General features: G+C 70.4%; 2 protein-coding genes across 2 annotated transcripts; both read right to left on the bottom strand.

Moving 5' to 3' along the window:
* Positions 1-2,753: 2,753 nt before the first annotated feature.
* On the bottom strand, positions 2,754-10,227 carry MST1R (macrophage stimulating 1 receptor). The gene is made up of 20 exons (XM_068419792.1): positions 9,007-10,227; positions 7,627-7,815; positions 7,419-7,544; positions 7,170-7,340; positions 6,817-6,986; positions 6,550-6,727; positions 6,313-6,458; positions 6,037-6,198; positions 5,731-5,824; positions 5,367-5,594; positions 5,139-5,285; positions 4,902-5,061; positions 4,727-4,819; positions 4,421-4,648; positions 4,260-4,340; positions 4,004-4,185; positions 3,823-3,932; positions 3,553-3,718; positions 3,334-3,470; positions 2,754-3,263 (listed from the first exon to the last, which is right to left on the bottom strand). Exons 1-20 carry the CDS (start codon positions 10,225-10,227, stop codon positions 2,993-2,995), a joined length of 4,260 nt encoding a protein of 1,419 aa, XP_068275893.1. The 3' UTR covers positions 2,754-2,992.
* Positions 10,228-12,249: 2,022 nt separating this feature from the next.
* On the bottom strand, positions 12,250-17,363 carry MON1A (MON1 homolog A, secretory trafficking associated). Its single transcript, XM_068420007.1, has 6 exons — positions 17,216-17,363; positions 16,007-16,148; positions 15,276-15,743; positions 14,310-15,075; positions 14,052-14,199; positions 12,250-13,592 (listed from the first exon to the last, which is right to left on the bottom strand). Exons 2-6 carry the CDS (start codon positions 16,131-16,133, stop codon positions 13,452-13,454), a joined length of 1,650 nt encoding a protein of 549 aa, XP_068276108.1. The 5' UTR covers positions 16,134-16,148; positions 17,216-17,363; the 3' UTR covers positions 12,250-13,451.
* Positions 17,364-17,452: the final 89 nt, after the last annotated feature.

Raw genomic sequence — 17,452 nt, 5'->3', positions numbered from 1 at the left:
TGCTGTTGAAGGCCGGGCGCTCGCTCCTCGCCTCCCGCAGCGTAACTGGGGCAGGATAAATGCGTATTAGTGTGAGATCTGTCAGCTCCGCAGGCACATTTGGGGGGGCAGCCTGAGGCAGGGGCCCTCCTCTCGCGCGTCACCACGCGAGCCTCGTCAGCTAACGAGTCGGTTATGGTAACGGACCCGCTGCGCCGTGGGGCACGGACACCCTGCTCACGCGGCGTGCCCCAGGGCTGTCACCTTGTTGTGGGACAGTGAGCCTGGCACCCGCCTGCCATCCAGCCACAGCCCCGGGCACCTGCCCTGCCCCGTGCTGAGCAGGGCAGCACCCAGGGTGACTGTCCATCTGTCTGTCCATCCATCCATCCATCCATCCATCCCTCCATCCATCTCTGCATCCCTCCCTGCATCCTGGCTGCTGGAGGTGCCCCAGCCCCACTCCTCCTGACACCCCAGTGCCCAGCATCCCCAGCACCGGCGCCCAGCATCCCCAGCACCGGCGCCCAGCATCCCCCAGCACTGGTGCCCAGCATCCCCAGCACCGGCACCCAGCATTCCTCAGCACTGGCGCCCAGCATCCCCAGCACCGGCACCCAGCATTCCTCAGCACCAGCACCCAGCATCCCCCAGCACTGGTGCCCAGCATCCCCAGCACCAGTGCCCAGCATCCCCCAGCACCGGAGCCCAGCATCCCCAGCACCGGCGCCCAGCATCCCCAGCACCGGCGCCCAGCATCCCCAGCACTGGTGCCCAGCATCCCCCAGCACTGGTGCCCAGCATCCCCAGCACCCCCCGTTTCTGACCCAGCCTGCCATACCCGCGCGGTGCCGGGCCCTTCCCTCTGCCACAGCAGCCCGGCACCGTGGCCGAAGTGGTGCTGCTCGGCCTCACGCGGGCATGGCCAGCGCCCACGCTGGGGGCACGGGCACCCCGAAACCTGGGCCAGGGGAGCACCGAGGGCCCACGGCGGGGAAACTGAGGCACCGTCCCCGCAGACTCCCTGCCTGCGCGATGCCGGGGCCCGGCCGCGCTAAAAATACCCTGCGGGGAGCGGCGGGGCCGGGCAGGTGCGGGGCACCGGCGGAGACGGACAGCCCGGCTGATGGGAGCTGACGCGGCCCCGGGCGCCGGCACCGCTTAACGAGCAGCCGAGGAGGGTTTATTTAAAGCCGGTGCCGGGCGCAGGGCGCGGGGCTGGGCACGGAGGGGGAGCGGGGCTGGGCACGGAGCGGGGCTGGGCACGGAGGGGGAGCGGGGCTGGGCACGGAGCGGGGCTGGGCACGGAGCGGGGCTGGGCACGGAGCGGGGAGCGGGGCTGGGCACGGAGCGGGGCTGGGCACGGAGCGGGGAGCGGGGCTGGGCACGGAGCGGGGCTGGGCACGGAGCGGGGAGCGGGGCTGCCCATGGGGCCAGGGCGTGCTTCAGCATCCAGCCCAGCCCCAAACCCTGCCCTCGCCCCCCACCCTGCACATGCACCCAGGGGGGTGATGCCCATCACCGGCCCCCTCCTCTTTTCCAGTGTCTCGTTCTAGGGGATTTTTGCCCCAAAATGGAGGTGGAGGGGCCTCCTTGGCAGCCCAAGCTGCACCGGCCCCCGTGCAGGCAGCGTCCCCTGGACAGGCAGTGCCTGAAGTAATTAGGGTGTAATTAGGTGAGGCTGGTAACGACGCTTGGTCACCCTGCAGCAGCCCGAAGCCCGGTCTGGTGTCCCCCAGCAGGGCCCTGTGCAGGCAGGGTGGGCGGTGGTGCCCGACAGCTGGCAGCGCCGGGGGGTACTGCGGGCTGGGTGTCACCGTGTCCGCCACCGTGATCCGGTGTCCTGGGCGCTGTGGTCCTACAGGCACCTTGGTGCCAGGGACACCGTAATCCCATGCCCCGGGCTCCGTGACACCAGCAGTATCCTGATCCCACACCCAGGCACCCATCATCCCAGGAGCATCGTGATCGCAGGGACACCGCGATCCCAAGCCCCAGGCACCCATCATGCCATGATCCCAGGGGCACTGTGATCCGGGCAGCGGGATCCCAGGGGCACAGGCACCCCCACCCAAGAGCATGGTGCTTCCCATGCCATCTCGCACCCCATAGCCCACTGCAGCCGCACAGACAGGCGGGCACCTCGAGCCCCCCTGGCTGGCAGAGCTGCCGGTGATGCCGCCGGGGATATATTTAGCCACAGCCACAGAGGGTGGGAGACGGATTTTCAGGAAAATCCTTTTTCCTCGGTGCTGGCATCCCCTCCCGCACACCTGGGTGCCCCCCGAGTGCAGGGGGCCGTGGCGGGACCCAGGGCACATGGGGTGGCCCCGGCACAGTGGGCACCGGGGGACAGTGCCCGGGGTGGCCATGCCAGCACCGGTGTGCAGGTGCCCTCCCGTGGCTGTGACGGGAACGGTGGGTGGCCCCTCACCCACACCCCTGTGAGGTGGGTGCCCCCGGGGTGTGGGGACCAGGGGATGGGGGGTGCTGCCAATCTGGGGCATGGCCCCCACCAAAGACACAGCCTGGGCACGGGGAAAAAATATAATTAGGTTTTAATGAGTGATTTGAGCAGCCAAGGGGCTGGAAACCCCACGGGACCCCTGGGTGGGCCAGGCCACCCCATGGCATCTGCTGGGGCTGAGCCGCGGCCCCAGGGCACAGCATCACTGCTGTGGGGCTGAGCCCCCCAGTACCCAGCATCACTGCTGTGGGGCTGAGCCCCGGGCCCCACGGCACAGCATCACCACCATGGGGCTGAGCCCCCCAGTACCCAGCCAGTGCAGGACTGAGCCCGCAGCACCCTGCTGGTGTGGGACTTGGCCTGGGGAGCACCCAGCAGGGTCCGGGTGTGAGCCGTGGGAGAGCACCCCACAGCACCCAGCTGCCTCCCAGCACCCGTCCCATAGGGAGGGTGCCCCACAGCACCCAGCTGCACGCTGCATCCATCCCGGGGAGCGTGCCCACGGTGTATGGGGGTCTGGGAGCCCCCACGGTGCAGGGCACCCCATCAGGACATGGCTGTATCCTCCTCCTCTTCCTCCTCTTCCTCCTCCTCCTCCTCCTCATAATCCTCATCCTCATCCTCGCCATCAGGCAGCTGCCCTGGGGGGGCGGGGGGGAAGGGGAGGCCTCGCTCCAGATTGACGTAGGTGACGGCCAGGTTGACGTAGTGCTCACCCTCCAGCGTGGCCAGGACGCGCTCCAGCTCGCCCACCAGCCCCGTGAAGGACGGCCTCTCCTCGGGTGCCGGCGCCCAGCAGCTCAGCATTACCCCGTACCTGCCCCGACACCCCCGTCAGCGCCAGCAGCCCCCCAGGACCCCCCCCGCCACCTCCCTGCCCCACTCACAGGGTGTCGGGGCAGTGGCGGGGCTGCGGCAGGCGTCTCCCCCGCAGCAGGTAGCGGGCCATGTCGTAGGGGTCCACCCCGGGGTACGGCGATGCCCCTCGCGTCAGCAGCTCCCACATGAGCACCCCGAAGGACCACTGCCGAGCAGAGAGCCGCCGTGGAGGGGGGCAGGCGGGACGGGGACAGGGGACAGGGCACGGGGACGGGGGTCGCGCCTACCACGTCTGACTTGGTGGTGAATTTCTGGGTCTGGAGGCTCTCCAGCGCCATCCACTTGACGGGCAGCTTGGCGTGGCGGTGCCGCCGCACACTGTAGTACTCCTTGCCGAACACGTCCCGTGCCAGCCCGAAGTCGGCCACCTTCACCGTCAGTGTCTCGTCCAGCCTGCAGGATGCCGGTTTGGGGCAGGGAGCCACCGGGCAGCACCCCACACACCCACCCCCGGGGTGACCCCGCAGTGGGGGGCCGGCGGGCACGGCTGCACTCACATGCAGTTCCTGGCCGCCAAGTCCCGATGCACAAACTTCTTCTGGGCCAGGTACTCCATGCCCAGGGCCACCTGCAGCCCGAAGCCGATGAGGTCCTTCACGGTGGGGCTCTGCAGGGGGGCAGCGGTGAGCGGGGTGAGCTCAGCCCCCCGCCGCCCCCCCTCCCGGGGTGCCCCCGTACCCGCTCCTGGGCGCGGATGAAGTGGCGCAGGTCCCCGTGGCGCATGTAGGGCAGGACGACGAGGGGCAGCCCATGGCGGGGCAGGCACACCCCCAGCAGCGAGAGCACCTGTGGGTGGTGGAAGCTCTTCATGAGGATGCCCTCGCGCAGGAACTCCTCCACCTCCTCCAGGTCCGTGATGCCTGCCGAGAGCCAAGCCATGGGGCGCCCTGCCGCCGCGCCGCAGGGCCGCGCCGGGGGAACGGGCGCTACTCACGGTGCAGGGACTTGACGGCGCAGTGGAGGTCCCCCAGCAGCGGGTCCGTGTAGGTGCCGTGGTAGACGCTGCCAAAGTGCCCTGCGGGGACAGGCGGCGTGAACCTGGCACCGCACACGGTGAGCGGGCGATGCCGCAGCCAAATCGGGGTGTGGCGTCACCTTTGCCGATGACCTGGTGGCGGTGGGTGACGAGACGCTCCTCGGGGATGAGGATGTCCTTCACCTCCTCCAGCAGCTCCGGCTGCAGGTCCTCCAGGCAGCAGGATGTGGCCCTGAGCAGGGGCACGGGGGAGCCGCCGCCCGCCATGCCAGCACCGGCACCAGCACTGGCACCGGCGAGTCGTGCCCGGGGTCCCGCGGGGCCGGGGCTGCCTGCCGCGGGCAGCACTGCCGGGACAGGCAGTGGCAGGGTGAGGGCTGGGCAGGCCCCCAGCACCCCACCACCCGCCGGTGGCACCCACTTACCCAGCACCTCCCTGTAGTCGACGCCGGGGCGCTGGGTGGTGGCCGGGGGGTCGCCGCGGCTGGGATGCACCAGCAGCTCCAGGTTCTCAGTCCCTGCGGGCACAGCGGGGTGGGCAGGGGTCGGCATGGCGGGGAGCCGGGGGGCAGCTGGGTGCCCGGCGAGCGCGACACTCACCCCTCCTCTTCCTCCAGCGCCAGCGCAGCAGCACGGCAGCCAGGACGCAGCAGAGCAGGAAGGTGACGCCGGTGCCCAGGGCCAGGCTGGCGGCCAGGTCCAGCGAGGCGGCGGGGGGCAGCACCCAGCCCAGCGCCTTGCAGGCGCCGTTCACGCAGATCTGGGGGAACGGGGGCTCAGCGGGGATGGGGCGGGGGGCACTGGGGGCAGGGAGTCACCCAGCCGGGGGGTGCCTACCTCCACGGGCGCCCCGCCCGGGGGCAGGCGCAGCTCGCGGGGCAGGCGGCATGTCACCTCGTTCTTCAGCACGCTAGGGTGGCAGTCCCGGCCCCCCACCGTCATGGTGATGTTCATGCAAGCGGCCACGGCGTCCAGCCCCAGTTGCTGCCCGGACACAGCGCCCTGAGCCGGGCGGTCCCGGCGATGGGACCCTCCCACCCTGGCTCACCCCACCGCCCCACGTACGTGCACCTCGATCTCGTCGTCGCCGGGCTTGAGGCGGAGGCGGCCGCCCTCCTGCTCCAGGGGGATGACCTCGGGCCGGGGGTAGTAGCGGAGGCGGAAGAGCCAGCGGCCGGTGGCGCCGTCCAGCAGCACGCTCAGGTTCCCCAGCGCCGTCTCCACCTTGCTCTCGAAGGGGAAGGCCGGGCTGTGGCACAGCAGCCGCTCCGGCGCCCGCGGGCCCTCGCACTCCTGCAGGTGGTGGGATGGCGGGCACCGGCGCGGCACGGTGCGGTGGGATGGTGGGCGCCGGTGCAGCACGGTGCCTGGGGGATTGGCGCAGGCAGGGCAGGGCCGAGGGGTGACGGCCTCCTGCCCCGGCACTTACCGTGGCTTCGGTCCTCACGCCGCTGGCTTCGAAGCGGATCTTGGCGCTATACACCGAGTCCAGGTGGGTGCCGATGATGGTGAGCATCGAGCCCCTGCAGTGGGCAGGGGTCAGGCCCCGGGGTGCACGTGGTCCCTGGGGTGCATGCGGTCCCCAAGGGCATGGGGCACCCAGGGTTAGCATGGTCCCCAGGGTGCACATGGTCCCTGGGGTGCACGTGGTCCCCAGCCCCTCATCCAGCCTGGCCAGGGCAGTGGGGAGGCTAGGGCTGTCCCCCCCCCAGGATGAGGGATCCCACGCGCTCACTCATAGCTGCAGCTGGGGATGACGGCCGAAACGAAGGGGTCGGGGCGGTAGTGGAAGGGCAGAGGGGCTGGGAACTCCTCCCCGTCGATCCACAGGGTCACCCAGGCTGCGCCCAGGCCACCGGCAGCGGGAGACGTGCACTGAATCATCCCGTCGCCCTGCCTGGGGACACAGCGGCCGTGGCTGGAGGGGACAGTGGGACCGTGGGGGGGTCCCTGTGCCCATCCCCATGCCAGGGACCCTGCTGTACCTGGTGGGGGCAGGACAGGGGCATACCTGGGCTGCCCGGCCAGGGGGCACTCGGAGCCATTGACCGTCACCTGCCAGCTGCTCCCCGCTGAGAGGTGGGCGCCGTGCAGGGAGAGGTGGGTGCCGCCCCCCCGGGGGCCAAACGGGGGGTGCAGGGCGCTGATGTGGGGCTCCTGGGCAGAGATGGGGTCGGTGGGGTGGGTGAGTGAGCCAATTCCCCCTCCCCAAACCCTGCCAGGGGTGACCGCCAGCGCAGGGCCGTACCACGAAGACAAAGCCACCGAGGGTGGACGAGCCGTGGACGCGGAAGCCAGAGGGTCCGGCGGGCTCCTCCACGGTGAGCACCACGTCGGCCGGGCCCCCCACCACCATCGGGCCCCCCGGCTCCAGCTCGCACACCAGCACGTCCACGAAGTCCTTGCGGTGGGAGGTGGGCAGCGGTCTGCAGGGCAGTGACGGGGGGTCAGCCCCAGGCCGGGGGCAGCCCCAGAGCCCGTCCTGCTGCCGTCGCCCCCCAGCCCCGCCGCGCACCTGTGGCTCCTGCTCTCCTCGGGCAGCACGGCGCAGTGCCGCCGCCCCACCGCCACCCGGTAGGCGCTGGGGGGGCTGCGGCGGGCGTCGGGGTCCGGGTGGGAGCGGAAGGTCATGCCGCAGAGCGTCACCCGCGTCCGGCCCCGCAGCGGGGCGCTCCGGGGGTGGAACTGCGGGAGAGGCACCCGCGTCACCCCGAGCCCCGACAGCCCGGTGACAGTCACGGATCCGGTCAGCCCCCTCCCCGGGGGTCACCACACAGAGCAAAGGTCCCACCCTGTGCCGCCCCATGTGTCACCTCCCTCCCCACCCGGGGGACGCGGGGTGCAGGGGGGGTGGCGGCGCAGACCTACGTCGGTGAGGACGGGCGGGCAGCTGTCCTGGACCCAGGGCCCGGCGCACTCGTGGCGGCGCGTGCAGCCGTCCCCGCACCAGCCACAGCCCATGAAGCGCTCGGTTCGCAGGCAGCGCTGGCATGTGGAGAAGTGGCGGCAGCCGGGGCCGGTGGCGTTCAGGTGCCACACCTGGGGACAGAGAGGGGAGGTGAGCGGGGGGCGCGGGGCTCAGCGCCCTCCCCGTGCCCCCCAGACTCCTCCACTCACCTTAGTGCCAGCGGCGAAGAACAGCGAGGGGCTCCGCAGCCCCGTGGCAGCCCGCACCGGCCCCGGCTCCCCCAGGGAGAAGTTGGCCAAGGTGAGGAGGTAGGAGCTGGAGCGCTGGAGCACCATCTGCAGCAGGGCAGAGCGGGGGGCTGAGCGGGCCCCTACCCCGCCGGGAGCCCCCTCACTCCCCCCCAGCCCTCCATCCCACCTGGAAGATGCGTCCCTCCGCCGTGCCCAGGTGGGCCACGGTGACGTCCCCCAGGGCGGTGACGAAGATGGAGGTGAGGAGGACACCGGCCAGTTGGCCATTGAACAGATCCACCTTATGGGAGGCGGCAGGGACAAGGGTGGGCTGGTCCCAGCAGCTGGTGTCGGCCACCGGCGCTGAGAGGTTCACCTACGGCCAAGCGCAGGGTGGGTGCCTGGCAGCCAGCCCCAGCACCCTGACCCCCCCGTACCCTCACAGGTGGCACCAGCTCCAGCCGTGAGATATTTCGAGGAGTGCCCGATTGCCCAAAGCTCCCTCCAGGCTGGGAAAATTTTTGGGGAAAAAAACACATCCGCAGCCCCTCCCGCAGCCCCCGCGCGGCGTCAGATCCTGCCCTCCCCTCCCGCCCCATCTGGATGTGGTTATCGGTGCCGGCACCGCAGGGCGGGCACCCCAAAGCCAGCCCTCCCCGTCCCCAGGGCTCGGTGCGGGGCTGGGGATGAAGGGGGACAGCAGGGGCCGGGGTGTCCCCACTAGCCCCCCACAGATGCGTGGGGCCGGGGGTCCCCTCCCGGTTGGCCCTGCCAGCGTGTGAGTCAGCGGCAGGAGCTGTCTGCTCCGCGTGAGGAGCAGGAGGGGACGTGGCTGCACCGCACCCGGCTGAGAACACCCAAACTCGTGTCACGGGTGCTTGGAAGGACCCTGCCTGCAGGGGGGGCCCTGCCAGGGTGCCCACCCGCCCCCATCCCGGCCATGCTGGGGCTTGTCCCTGGGACACGGCGTTCCTGCCCCGCGGCTGCCACAGACGAGAAACCCCGGTGACTAATTGTGCTTCCGCCTGCGGTTTATTTGCCCAGAGAAGGCGGCGGCCGCGGGGCCGGGGGGGCAAGGCGGGAGTGGCCCGGCACCCCACGCACCCCAGCCCCGGAGCACCGAGGCCCCACAGCTTCCCCGTCTCCCACACACCCAAACAAGCCAGAGAGAGTGGCCATCAACGCCACGGTGACGGGGACAGTCACCATGGGGGCCGGGGCCAGTGCTCCCCAGGGCAGCCACGCCGAGGAGAGGGACTTTGGCATGGGGCATGGCGAGCGGCGGCGAGCCCGTGTGCCGGGACGTGTGTCTGCGGCACAGCGCTCGGGCAAGCACGGGGTGCCGGGGAGGGGAGCGCGGCCGGACCCCCACCAGCACCCCACCTCCTCGGCACGGCCGGGGCTGGGGGCTGGTTCACACCTGGGCGCCGCCGCTCTGCCCCTGCCCAACCCACCTCCCGGTCCACCCCGCTTCACCAGCGCTTCCCAGCATCCCAGATCCCCCTCCCCGCATCCCAGTCGAGCCCCAGGCCCCCTGGACGGACGCAGCGCGGGGCGGAGGACTCACGTTCTGCGGGCAGTACTCCACGGGCTGGAAGAAGCTGAGCCCCCGCAGCAGCGGCTGGTGCCCGGTGCCACAGCACTTCTCCATGCCCTCCTCCATGGCCTGGTTGAGGAGGCGGAGGGGGAAGGCGCAGACGGCCGAGTCCTCCCGCGGCACCCGGCTCTCGGGCCGGCTCTCAGCGAAGGCGCCGAAGAGCACGGTGTCGGTGTCGTTGATGCCGAGGTCGCGGGCCAGGCGGGCGCCGGGGCGGGCGGCGTGGGCAGCCTGCAGCACGTTGTAGGCAACGTCGCGCTCGGCGTCCCCCTCGCCGCTGTGCCGCCGCCGCCGCCGCTTGGACTCGAAGCGGCAGTCGAGGACGAGCTCGCGGTAGCGGCGGAGGTTGGGCTCGTGGGTGCTGAGCCGCGCCAGGCGCGTGTGGTACGTCGCCGAGCCCGGCCACTCTGGCTGCACCGTCACAAAGTAGACGTGGTCCCTGTCGGCGAAGGAGTGCACGTAGTGGACGGTGTAGTTGTCCCGGTATTGCGGCAGCACCGTCAGCCACTGGAAGTCATCCGAAAAGCCATCCAAGGTGCCCTTCAGCCTGCGGACGGACACCGACTGCGGGCTGTACCGCGCCGCCACGCTGCTGTTGACGGTGGAGCCGAGGTAGAAGAAAGAGGCGTAGGAGGTGGCCACCACGGTGGCACTGGTCCCCAGGGGGCTGGCCACGCAGTCGGGGCAGTACGCAGGGCTGTTGCCCGTGGCCGAGTACAGGCAGTGCGTGGTCGTGATAGCCACCTCGCCGTCCCGCACCTCCAGCTGGTGCTGGTAACACAGCCCATGCCGCGCCGTGCCGCAGCTGTACAGCCATGGCTCCAGCGGGTCCAGCAGCAGCAGGACGTTGTCCGTGTCCTCGGGGCCATCTGCAGTGGCCGGGCACAGGCGGCAGATCTTGCACTCGGCGCTGCCCACTGGGCCAGTGACGAGGACAGAGAGGAGGCGCAGCTCGGGGCTGGCCAGGAGGATGCGGTTGCGAACGGCCACGAAGATGGCGGCCGGGCCGGTGGAGTCAGCGAAGACGGCGACGTTCTGCACGGGGCTGCTGGCGTCGAGGCTGGGCAGGACATAGGGGACAGAGAAGTTCCTGGTGGAGCTGTAAGGGATGCGGGGACACTGCCAGGCGCTGGCGCCCAGCGGGGCCAGGGCCAGCGCCAGCAAGAGGCACGCGCGGCACGGCAGCTCCATGCTGCGCGGTGCCGCCGGCGCAGGGTTATCGACGGCGCTCAGCACCGAGCGGGGCCGGGACACGTGGAGGACGCGTCACCATCGCATCTGCCAAAATAAAGGAGGAAGGGTTTGACGTGCTGGGGCTGGGGGAGGACCCGGGGCCCTGCTGCAGCCGTGTGTGGGGCAGGGGGTGCTGGGTCCCCCGGGGCTGGACGACAATGGGTGCTGCTGGGGAAGGATCGGCCACACCAAACCTCTTCCCAAACACGGCAAGCGGGTGGTGAAGCCAAGCTGCCTGCGGCAGGGGGACAAATCCTGCCTGCTGCCACCCCCCAGCCACCCCCGCCTGTCCCCCGGGGGCATCCTTGCCCCGCACGACCCCGCCGAGCCCCTTCCTAGGGATGGAATGGGCACCCTGCCAGCCCCCCCGGGACAAGGAACCCGAGGGGCCTCTGGGGCCAGGGGTGGGGACCCTGGGGCCAGGGGTGGGGACCCTGCCAGCCCCCCGGGACCGCAATGGGGACAGGGGGTCCCCGCCGCACTGGGACGAGTCCCCTGCCAGCCCCCAGGGACAGGGGCCCCGACGTACCCCCGGGGCCGGGCCCACCCCCAGCGCACCGGGGCCAAGCCCGGTCCCCAACCGGGGTCCCCGTAGGGTCCGGCTGCCCCCACCCGCCCCGTCCCGTCCGGTGCCGTGCCGAGCCGTGCCGGGCGGCGGGGCGCTCACCTGGGCGCTGCGGGGCGGCGGACGCTGCCGTGCCGGGCCGTGCCGTGCCGGGGCGGAGCGGGGCCGGGCCGTGCCGGGCGGAGCGGGGCCGTGCCGGGGCAGGCGAGGCGGGCCGGGCCGGGGCGGAGCGGGGCGGGGCGGGCGGCCCTGCCCCCGGGCCGTGCGGGGCTCTCCGAGGACCGGCACCGGCACACGCAGCGCGGGAGAACGGGGGTGCTCGCGGGGGGTTGGACAGGGAACGAGGGGGTTACCGGGTCCCGGGGTGCCCGGGGTCAGCACGGTGCCCCGGGGGGACGCGGGTGGGAGCCGGGGCCCCGGGCAGGACGGGGGTGCCCCGGTGCCCGCCGCAGCCCCGCGCCCAGCGGGTGGCCGTCGGAGGGTCCCCGTGGCTGGGAGGTGGCTGCCGGGGTGCGTGTGGGTTCCGGGCACGTTGGCACCCGTTGGCCCCTCTGGCGCAGCCCCCGGCCCCGCTGCCACCGGTGCCAGGGGCTGTCGACACCCTGACACACAAAATCGCCCTTCCCCGAGGCCGCCCGCGCTGGCACCGCGCTTGGGACTCACGTCCTGGCCGGCAGGGTGGCATTCCCGGGGGTGCGGCAGCCTCAGCACCGGGGCTTCCAGCCGGGGGGTAAGAGCGGGGCTGGGGCAGCCGCAGCGTCGCGAGGGGAGCCGTAGGGGTTGTTTCGGTTGTGCCCGTTCTTTGCCTCATGTCCCTTTATCCCCCTCCATCAAGGGCTGCCCGTGGTGCCAGGAGGTGCCAGCGCTGCAGGGATGTGCCGCCGTTCCCAGGGACGAAGGAAGATGCTTTCCATGCCGGTGTATTGCATGGGTTTGCCCTCCCAGTGCCCTGTTGCCCTCAGGTGCTGGGGCTGTGGGTCCCAGCCCCACACACGGCCTCTTCCTCCAGCCGAGCAGGGCGCTGCCGGGGGACTTTGGTCCCAGGAGGGGCTGAACACACCAAAACGGGGCTCCCTTGGCCGCCCTCAGCCCTGTGCAAGCCCCCCGCGTTGTGCAAGGCCCGGGGGTTACGCTGGCCCCACGCCTTACCCAACAGCTCCTTCCTCCACCGCGCCTCTCCCGCTCCGTGTCAACACGAGCTGGCCCCGGCCAGCTCATCTCGGGGTTTTCACCACCCTCAGGCCAGCACCGCCTGCTGCCAGCACAGCCCCGGCTGCCTTCACCGCTCCCCTCCTGGCCCCCGGCGGGTCCCCAGGGCTGGATGGCACCGTATCCAAACTTGGACCAAACTGTCCCCCCAGCTTGGCCATTTGCCCCCCTCCAAGTGGACACTGATGAACGTGACGAGACTCGACTTAGGGTCCAGATAATGTTTATGAGCAAAGACAAGCGAATACACTCTGGCAGGAGCATAAATATGGGAGCGGAGTCCCTGCTGGGTCCTCCCCAGCTCCCTCGGTGTCTCGATGCTACCCCGGTGGCTCTGACCCTCCTCAAACGCCCGTCCCAGCGCTCGGCAGACAGCCCCAAAACACGGGGTCAGGCTGTGCCCAGTGTGCCGCGGCCCTCCTGGGCGCTCAGCCCCACACCAGTGCCTGGGGACAGCCGGGGAGGAGGCAGCCCTTGTGCAGCAAGCTCAGCGTGGCTGGCTTGAGGGGCTGGGTTTGGGGGGCAGGTGCCCCCACACCAAGGGAAAGACCCTCCTTGGGCTGGGGGGCACCAGGGCCCCGTGCCAGCGGGGTCTCCAGGGGGCTGCGCTTGAGCCACCCCTTTAGGGTCCGCTGCCCAGGAGCCAGCACCACAAGCACCCCAGTGGGCACCCTGGTACCCCGAGTCTCTCTGGGGCTGCTCTGCGTCCCCATGGGGAGGTAGGCAGGACCCCACTGCCCTGGCTGGGGCAGGCTGACCTGCCACTCTGCCTGCCAGCGTTCCCAGGGACATCCTGCTCACAGCCATGGTGGGAAGGGTCTGGGAACCCACAGATGCCAAGGGCGCAAACTGGGCTCCGGGTCTGCCAGGGGCTGCCTGGCACTTGGGGGGCCCAGCTCCCCCTGGGCAGGGACAGGAGCAGTGCATGCCCCGGGCCAGCCCTGTCCCCCACCTGGGTAGTGTCACCTGCCCTCTGCGGGCACAGCAGCACAGGGGTCCCCGAGCACTGCCACGTCTCTCCTGGGGACCCCCACCCTTGGCACAGCCACAGGACGGCAGAGAGAGGAGTGCCAGGCACAGGCAGCAGGACCCAGGGGCTCAGCTCCCCTCCAGCAACCCAGGGTACCCGCCCCAGGACCCCCACAACGAGGGATGGAGGCGGGGGCTGCAGAGGAAGGGCAGCCCCCCAGCTCACCCCAGCTCACATTGCCCACTCACCCCTTCCCCAGGTGGCCATGCACCCCGTCTCTAACACCCAGGTCAGACAGTCCCACGGGTGGGTTTCCCCATGCTCCGGGGTCCCACCATGCCTTCTCCCCTGGACTCACGGCCTGGGCTTCCCTGGGGGACAGGCTCCCCGGCACAGCGGGGGCTCCCCTGGCTGGCACCATACCCTGGGCAATGCCCATCAGTACGTCTGGGGCGTGAGGATGAAGAGTCGGTCTTCCTCCTTGCGGATCCACTTCATGAGCTTGTTGACAGCACTGATGGCACCGGCCTTGGTCCCCAGGGGACTGTAGCAGATGTAGAGCTCGAAGGCGCTGGTGACCTGGGTGAAAAAACAGGGTACATGCTGGGCACATGTCTGCGCTCCACTTGGGGCTGGCACCGCACCTTCCCCCTGTGGGCACTGGGACAGGCACAGGGGCTCCAGTGCAGGGACACGGAGAGGCAACGAGGTACCCTAAATGCGTGGCACCTGGTTTGCTCAGAAGCGAGGGGACCGAACCCCAGGGTTTGCCCCCAGCATGGGTTTTCTCCACGGCACTGGGGAGCTCACGACAGCGCATGGCACAGCCCTTGGTGCTGGCGCTTGCCGGCCCCTGCTGCTATCCCTGCCCATCCCTCCCTGGCACAGGGGTGCACAGTCCCCCAAAAGGACCATGCACGAGCTGGGGGCCACCCTGGGGACCACGAAGCTGCTGCTGTGTTGTGCCACCACCTCTTTACTCTGCCACGCAGGACTGGAGAAGAAGGGCTCACCCAAACCCTGCCGACCGGGGCTTACCCAAGCCAGGAGGTTCTCACGGGGGCCCGTGAAGTAGATGTTCTTCAGGGGGCGTGAAGAGTTGTGAGCCCGGCTGTGGAGGTACTGGTAGAGCCCCAGGAGCCTTTCCTTCTCCTCCTCCCGCACGTAGGGTGCCTCAATCTCGGGGCTGAAGGAACACAGCACCCCGTTAGCCCTCTGGAGAAGGGGATTCATGGAGAAGGCTTGCCCCATGCCCCATGCCACGGCTTTGGCCAAATGATTCCCTGGGGGCCTCACCTGGTGAAGAGCCCAGAGCTCTTGGACTTGTAGATGAAGTGCCGGAGGTCAGGGATGCCCACCTGGGCGACGCTGTAGAAGGGGGTGCGCAGGGCCTCCTGCAGAGCATGGTGTACCCCCCGCCGCCGCAGGCGCTCCTGGAAGCGCCGCTTACAGTCGGAGACAGTGAAGAAGTCCTCGCGGTCGGTGGAGACCAGCAAGAGGCACAGGTCCATCTCCTGCTCCAGGTAGGAGATGTGGGCATGAAAGAAGCCGCTGGAGTTGAACTTGGGGAGGCAAATGGGAGTCCAGGCTTCACCCTCCCGGAAGGAGGAAGAAGAGCTGATGAGGTTGAAGAGCAGATGGAGGTCAATAGGGTGGAGGAACTGATCCTTCTTCCTCACGAGAGACACCAGCTGATTCCCTGACAGGAGGATGGAGAAGACCAGGCTCTTGGCCTTGGCCTGCTGGAGGCTGGTGCTGACAGCGTCCCGGACACTGGCAGTCAGGGGCAGGCAGCGCACGGCGCCCATGAGGAAGCTGGGGTCGTGGGCCATGAGGTCCAGCAGGTTGTCAGTGATGCGCTCGGAGCCGGCCAGGAGCCTGCGCAGGTCGTAGTTCTGCTTCTGCTGGAAGATGTGGTTGAGCTGGGTCCAGGTGAGCAGGCTCAGGATCTGGTAGTAGATGTAGAGCAGCTCGTGGGCAATCTCCTGCTCCGACTGCCGGGTCCGCGCCACTGCCACCAGCACCAGCGGGCTCCTCCGCACGAAGACCACCTTGTAGCCATCTGCTTGGGAGGGAGTCCCCGGGGGGGCCGGGGACAGACCTGTAAGCCTGGCTCCCCGGGGCTGCAGGGGGGAGCCAGGCTGCAGCCTCTCCCCCCAGCAACCAATCTGCCCCTGGGGACAGCTCATGTGACCCACGGTGGCAGGGGCATGGCTAGGCAGGCTGTGACACCCCCCGTCCCACTCCCCCCCAGGGCGGTACCTGCGTGGATGGACCGGATGGCGTTTTTCTCGGCCTCCAGGAAGGACACCAGGGCCATCATGACGCCCATGGTGCTGGAGAGAGCCTCCTCAGAGCCGTAGCGGGAGTACACGGGCTTGCCCGCCTCGCTCAGCACGAAGACGTGCTTCCGGTGCATGCGCCAGGCGTCCATGGTCACGTCCTCCTCCTCCTTGCCAGACAGCACTGAGTCGCGGCGGGTGGTCTGTGGGGACGGCTCCAGCTTCCCCTCCTTGCTCTGCCTCATCTCCTCCTCCAGGTCGAGGGCCATGCCCGTGAGCTGTGTGCTCAGCTCGCTGAAGTCCTTGCTGATCTGCTCCATGCTGCTGGGCTCGGCTGGCTCCCCCCGCCTCTCCTCCGGGCTCCGTGCCGCAGCTGCCCCGTCCTCAGGACTTGTCAAGTCCTCGTAGGAGCGGGTGTGCACAAACATGGCTCCCTCCTGGCCCGCCCCTGGGAACAACAGGCCGTGCAGCGTCCGTCCGCCTGTCCCCCACGCTGAGGCAGCGGGCGGACGGAGGGTGCAAAAGGGACAGGGGGCTGCAGAGAGGGACCTTCCCATTCCCTGGCACCCAGGAGTGCAGGTCATGCTGGTGGGGAGTTGCCAGCGGGCCCGTCTCCCCCTGCCCGCAGGGCTGTGGAGGGCCCAGCACCACAAGGAGCTGCTTTTTTTATTTTACCCCTCGCTTACCCCCGCGGCGAGCTCTGCCCCGTACCTGGCTCCGTCCCCTGCGCCAGCCCCGGCGTGGGGCTCTCGGACCGCTCCGTGTGCTGCCCATCTCCCGGCGTCAGGGACCCGTTGGGCACTTCCCAGCCTTTCTTCTTGTGGACATCCGCAGCCATTCCTCGGGGCAGGACCTGCACGCGACACACAGCGTCACCCCTCTGTTTCCTCACCCACAAAACGGGTCCCGAAATGCTCTGCTCTCGAGTGGGGCTGCGCCAGCATCCTCGGCCCAATCCTGCTGGCTCAGCAGGCAGCACCGAGCCCTGGTGAGACGTCAGGAAAGCTGCTCTAATCCGGCAGGATTTCCTCCCCCCTGCGGCCCCAGCTCCCTCCAGCCCCCTGGCCTGGCACCTTTCATCCCAGCTTGGCCCCGATTTCCCCTGAGTGCTGCGAAAGCCGCTCAGCCTCCCCTGCCACATCCCGGCAGCGACGGGGAAGGGAGACGGCCCTGGATGGGGCTGGTCCCGCACACCGATGGTCCCAGGGGCCTGATGTTTGCAAAGGGCGGGTTTTATGGCCCTCCCCGGCCTGGATGAGGTGGCTGAGATGAGACCAGGCTGGTGACACTCCTCCTGAGGCCATGGCCGCCCAGATGGCGTGAGCCCCTGTGAGCAGGGTGCCCTCTCGAGCCCTGCCCGGCGGGTCAGCCCTCCTGGGCAGAGCCTGGCCGTGCCTCCAGCCCGCACCTTCCTCCCTGCCCCGTGGGGAAACCGGCCCAAAAGGGAACACAGGCACACAAGCGAAAGCGACAGCAGGAAGGCGGGCTGGCCGGGACGCCGGGCCGCTGCGGTGCCGGAGCCTGCCCAGCCTCCGAAACCAGCCGTGGGGAGGCTGGCGGGGCCCCGGCTTCGCTCCGGGCTCCGTGACACCCCCTGCCCCTCAGGCCCAACGCCAGCAGGTACTGCCGCACCTGGGGGGGCTGCACGCTGGGACCCTCACCCCAAAACCCTGCGACACCCCGTCAGCCCTGGACGGTGCCGGGCTGCGGCTCAGGGCCCTTCCCCTCCCGGCTGCAGCGCTGCCAGCCGGCTGCCCGGGGCTGCCGGTCTCCCCGGGACCCCCCACGGCCCAGTGCGGGGCCCGTCGCGGTCCCTCCCCCGCCCAGGGGGTCACCGCTCCCGCAGCACCGACGTGCCCCGGGGAAGCACCAGGCCCCGGGACCCCCCGCAGCCCCCAAGGACAACGCGCAGGGACGGACCTGTCAGCGCCGGAGGCCCGGGCGAGCAGCGCGGCGGAGCGCGGCGGGGGGGAGGCTGCCCAGCAGCCCCCAGCACAGCCTAGGCGGGGCGGGGAGGGCGACGCCGGCGGTGGGCGGCCGCCTCCCGCCCTGCCCGTGCCCCTGGCCGCCCCGGCGCCCCCGGCATCGCGGCGCCCCGCCCCGGCGGGAACCGCCCCCCCGCGGCCGGGCCGGGCCGGGCCGGGCCTCGCCGCCCCA

This window comes from Nyctibius grandis, chromosome 29 (assembly GCF_013368605.1).
Source record: "Nyctibius grandis isolate bNycGra1 chromosome 29, bNycGra1.pri, whole genome shotgun sequence".
Classification (NCBI taxonomy): domain Eukaryota; kingdom Metazoa; phylum Chordata; class Aves; order Nyctibiiformes; family Nyctibiidae; genus Nyctibius; species Nyctibius grandis.
The sequence above is the reverse complement of the archived record's forward strand: the minus strand, read 5'-3'. Positions and strand labels throughout refer to the sequence as shown.